General features: G+C 36.7%; 1 protein-coding gene across 1 annotated transcript; it reads left to right on the top strand.

Annotated features, from left to right (window-relative positions):
- Positions 1 to 509: 509 nt before the first annotated feature.
- LOC145389585 (protein FAM200A-like) lies at positions 510 to 1,252 on the top strand (the record flags this gene model as incomplete). Its single annotated transcript, XM_080264840.1, has 2 exons — positions 510 to 804; positions 1,045 to 1,252. Coding segments are annotated over exons 1-2 (503 nt in total), but the record flags the coding sequence as incomplete, so codon positions are not given.
- Between the last annotated feature and the right edge of the window lie 3,681 nt (positions 1,253 to 4,933).

Raw genomic sequence — 4,933 nt, 5'->3', positions numbered from 1 at the left:
TAAATCAGATCCCATTGTCAGATACAACAACAAGTCGCCGATCCATGATGTTAGCAGATGATTTGAAGGAACAGCTTATTAAAAAATTGCGTCTAGCATCATCATTTGGCATACAACTGGATGAAACCACAGTCATAGGGGGAGAAGCACAGTTGATTGTTTACTGACGGTTTCCAGAACTAGAAGCAAAAACTGTAGCTGAACATTTTTTGTGTTGCCTCCAGCTGGGTGTAGAAACAACAGCACACAGTATTTTCCAGAAACTAAATGAGTTTTTTGTTGAAGAAGGCATCGACTAGTCAAAATGCAAATCAGTTACTACTGATGGTGCAAAAGCAATGGTTGGTGCAATCAATGATGTTGTCAGGAAAATCCAAGCTGTCTCACCAAATTGTGTCCCCATTCATTGCGTGATTCACAGGGAAGCCTTAGTGGCAAAACGTCTGAATTAGGCTTGGAATGCAAATGAGAAAAATGACTTTGAGCTACTTCTTGATGATGTTGTAAAAATGGTGAATCATATGCGTGCACATGCAAAGAAACACAGAATGTTCAGTGAGTTATGCAAGGATATGGAAACCAACTTCACCAAACTTCTCTTGCATGCTGAAGTGCGTTGGCTATCACGCGGGAAGGTTCTTAATCGAGTATTGGCACTGCGAGAAGAACTCTGTGTTTTCTTTACTGAGGAAGTAAATCCCATGGCAGTTAAGTGTCAAGATACATTCTGGCTGGCAAAGTTGTCTTACATGGCCTCAGTGTTTGACCATCTGAACAAGTTGAACATCAGTCAGCAAGGCAAAGGTGGGGATATCTTTACAAGAATAGGAAAAATAAATGGATTCAAACTGAAGGTGAAAAAATGGAAAAGCAATGTAGAGAAGAGATGTTTTTCTGACTTTGAAATACTTGATAAGTATATGAGAGAATGTGGCTGGGAACATGGTATGCAGGAAGGAGCGCAGACACTGGAGGTGCAAATGTCCCAAATGATTTTCAAACACCTTACATTGATGCAGGAAAACCTTGAATGTTATTTCCCAGACAGTGAGAATGACTACCTGGACTCCAAGATGTGGGTACTTAATCCATTTTCAGATGATGGAACCGATCATTCTGATGCCCTATTGGAGCTTAAAGTGGATTACTCTCAAAAAGCAGCTTTCAAGACATTTGGCCACCCTATGGATTTCTGGATTTCCCTGCTTGATAATCCTGAGTACAAGGAGTTGGCTGATCAGGCAACAGCAATGTTTGTTCAAACGCCAACGTCATATTTATTTGAACAAGGCTTCTCAAGCTTAGTTTTAATCAAGACAATGAAAAGGAATGCCATTCTCAATTTAGATCCACTGATGCGGGTTGCACTGGAAAATCGTCCGGTGCCTCGATTCAACCTGACAGCAGACAAACTGCAACACCAGCCAAGCCACTAATTTTTTTTTTTTTTTTTTTTTTGAAAGAAGATTCATGACGTTTTTGTTATAATGGCAAATATAAAACATATTGTTTGCAATTTTATTCTTGCTTTAAAATTTATGACGACAATTTATTTGCTTTGGAACTTCAGTGATAAAATTATGTTATGTATATTTTGAATGAATGAATAATTATATGGAAGAATTTATAACTAAACTTTGGAAATTAAAAAAGTGAATGAAACTATTTTTCCTGCATATATAGATTTATAAATGAAGAATAATTTGATTTTTCGAATATATCAAATACAACGCATATTATGCGCAATATTGCTTATTGATTTGCTTCATTAGGAGCGATGCCATTTTTTTTAAATTGCACTGATGTATTTTCTCTTGTAATGAGACTGCATTATGTAATCATATGAAATGCATTATGGAAAAATAATAAATTGCAAATTTGTAATGAGTGAAATTGCTTTTACTTGCCTACATATTTATACATTCAAGAATCTAAAAAAGTAAATATATAATGTTAGGATCATGGGGTAGACAGCTTTTATCAATTCAACACTAGGGGTGGACGACGCCAAAAAAGGTTGAAGAGCACTGGTCTAGTGTCCACCTTTGAGAAGGAGCTTGGCTACCTGTTGGACCACAAGATGATTGAGCCATGTCAGAGCGAGTGGAGTTCTCCTGTCACTCTGGTCCCCAAGCCAGGTGGGTCACAGCGGCTTTGCATTGACTACAGACGTGTTAATCAGATAACCAAAACAGACACTTACCCCCTCCCTCGTGTGGAAGATTGCATAGACAAGATCGGAAAGGCTAGGTACATAAGTAAGTTTGATTTGTTAAAGGGATACTGGCAAGTACCTATGACTGAACGTGCTAGGGAGATCTCATGTTTTGTAACACTAGGAAAGGCTTTTGCATGTTCTGTAATGCCATATACAGATTGTTTTAGAGTAATAAGAAATTTCCTTTGAAAATTTCTTTTTTCTTTGTGGGGAGGTGTTACATAGCCTATGATTTCATCATCCTTTGTGTAATTTTAACGCACAGTATGCTGCATGTTTGATCACGAGCGTATTCTGCCTCATTCCCCCCCTTCTACCGTTATAGTAGAGTAAGTCGTTCTCTCTGTTATTCAGAGCGGGATTGTCAACTCTTTGTCCCCATGGCTTCATTTGCGCGTCCTTCTTACAAGTTGTATCAAGCTCTGCTGGCCCCTATATAATGAGCTCAGTCTCTGCATCATTGCCACTTAGATCTGCTCCTCATTTTGTTCACATCTCTGTCCTCCCCTGTACAGATATTATTATTGTGAGTGCTCAAGAAATCTCCAAACATCTAGCAGCTGTGTGTAATTTGAGTATAAGTGTTATTGCATTTTTTCTTGTACTGTGTAGCATAAGGTTAATTCTTAGGCCTAGTGAGGTTTTTGATTAATGTTGGGTTTTATGTCAGTAATTTTTGATAATAGTTTGTATCTGTAATAATTTATCTGGCATTCACTGAGTATTATCTGGTATCTCATTTTATCAGGGCTGACTGAGATAAATTTACTCTTGCTAATTTCGTGTTAATAGAGGCTATTGCAGTTAACCATATATTTAACCTGTTTATTTGCAATTACATTATCCTTATGAGTCTTGAATGTTTTGTTGTTAGTTTGAGCATTAAACTTTAACTTGTAATTTTACCTAACTCTTTTGTTTTGAACCTGGAACTTTACGGGACAGTAGTGACTCTTAGTATTCTCACTTAAAGTGTACGTTATCTTTCTCTGTTCCGTAACAATATATATATATATATATATATATATATATATATATATATATATATATATATATATATATATACATATATATATATTCTACATTCATAGAAACAGTGTCAGAATAAGGACTCTTGGATTATCCTGTGCACAGTAAAACCCATATTTCATCCTCTCACTCTGAAACGATCCTCACATACAAGGACAGTGAAACCTTGTATTACCTACTGTATTTACCCCGACTGAGCCCATTGTCTATCTTGTAGCATGCATGATACACAAAACTCATCTCCCAGCCTGTGTATTAACTTTGTATAGCATATCGACTGAATTGTCTTCCCGTTCTGTAGCAGAGAATTTGCTAATATACGTGTAAGGTTGTTGCCCTGTGTTTTTATGTCCTGGTCCTCATATATTGTGTCTAAGCTCCAGTCTAGAAAGAGAACCTAACTATACCCTAAGCCTTCTTAGGGTGGGAAGCCGGCCTAAAAACGCCTAGTGTACCATATATATATATATATATATATATATATATATATATATATATATATATATATATATATATATATATATATGTATATATATATACATATATATATATATATATATATATATATATATATATATATATATATATATATTGTTACATAGCCTATGATTTCATCATCCTTTGGATAATTCTAACGTACAGTATGCTGCATGTTTGATCACGATTCGCCTCGTGGCTTCCATAGTGACCAGGCTTGTGTGTTCTACCTCACTCCCCCCTTCTCCCCCTTATAGTAGAGTAAATCATTCTTTCTGTTGTTCAGAGCATGACTGTCAACTCTTCGTCCTCTGTGCCTTCGTTTGCGCGTCCTTCTTGCAAGTTGAATCAGGCTCTGCCGGCCCCCTATATAATGAGCTCCGTCTCTGCATTAATTGCCGCTTAGATCTACTCCTCATTTTGTTCACATCTCTGTCCTCCCCTGTATAGTGTATTATTATTGTGAGTGCTCAGGAAGTCTCCAGCCATCTAGCTGCTGTATAATTTCAGTATAAGTGTTATTACCATTTTTCTTGTACCGTATAGCCTGAGGCGTTAATTCGTAGGCCTGGTAAGGTTTTTGTGATTTATGTACAGTTTTTAATGTCAGCCAGTATTAGTAATATTTTGTTGTTGTTGTTGTTGAAAGATTCCCTGCACGTTTAGTGCAGGCTGGGCCATACATTAGCCCTGTCAGTGGTGTAAGTGGGGAGGACAGGACCTGGGGAATGCCTGGCACACACGTCCTGTCTCCTGACTGGCTTTGTGGTGTTTGTGAAATATTTTGTATCTGTAATAATATTATATCTTACTTTAACTGAGCATTATTCGGTTCTCTCATTTATCAGGGCTGACTTACATAAATTTGTTCTTGCTAAATTCGTGTTAATAGAGGCTATTGCAGTTAACCATATATTTAACCTGTTTTTGCCATTACATTATCCTTATGAGTCCTTAATGTTTAGTTGTTAGTTTGAGCATTAAACTTTAACTTGTAATTTTACCTAACTCTTTTGTTTTGAACCTGGAACTTTGCGGGACAGTAGTGATTTTAGGATTCTCACTTGAAGTGTTCATTATCTCTCTCTGTTCCGTAACATAAATTTGGCGATCTCTTATCAGGATATTCAGGATATTATCATAAGGATATTGCTTGACATTTTGTGTCTGTGATTTGTTCATGATGTCTACTATTACTACTCTTGATGA

The sequence above is a fragment of the Coenobita brevimanus genome, unplaced genomic scaffold, assembly GCF_032717465.1.
Source record: "Coenobita brevimanus isolate Jiangsu-jjx unplaced genomic scaffold, ASM3271746v2 jjx.HiC_scaffold_1434, whole genome shotgun sequence".
NCBI lineage: Eukaryota > Metazoa > Arthropoda > Malacostraca > Decapoda > Coenobitidae > Coenobita > Coenobita brevimanus.
The sequence above is the reverse complement of the archived record's forward strand: the minus strand, read 5'-3'. Positions and strand labels throughout refer to the sequence as shown.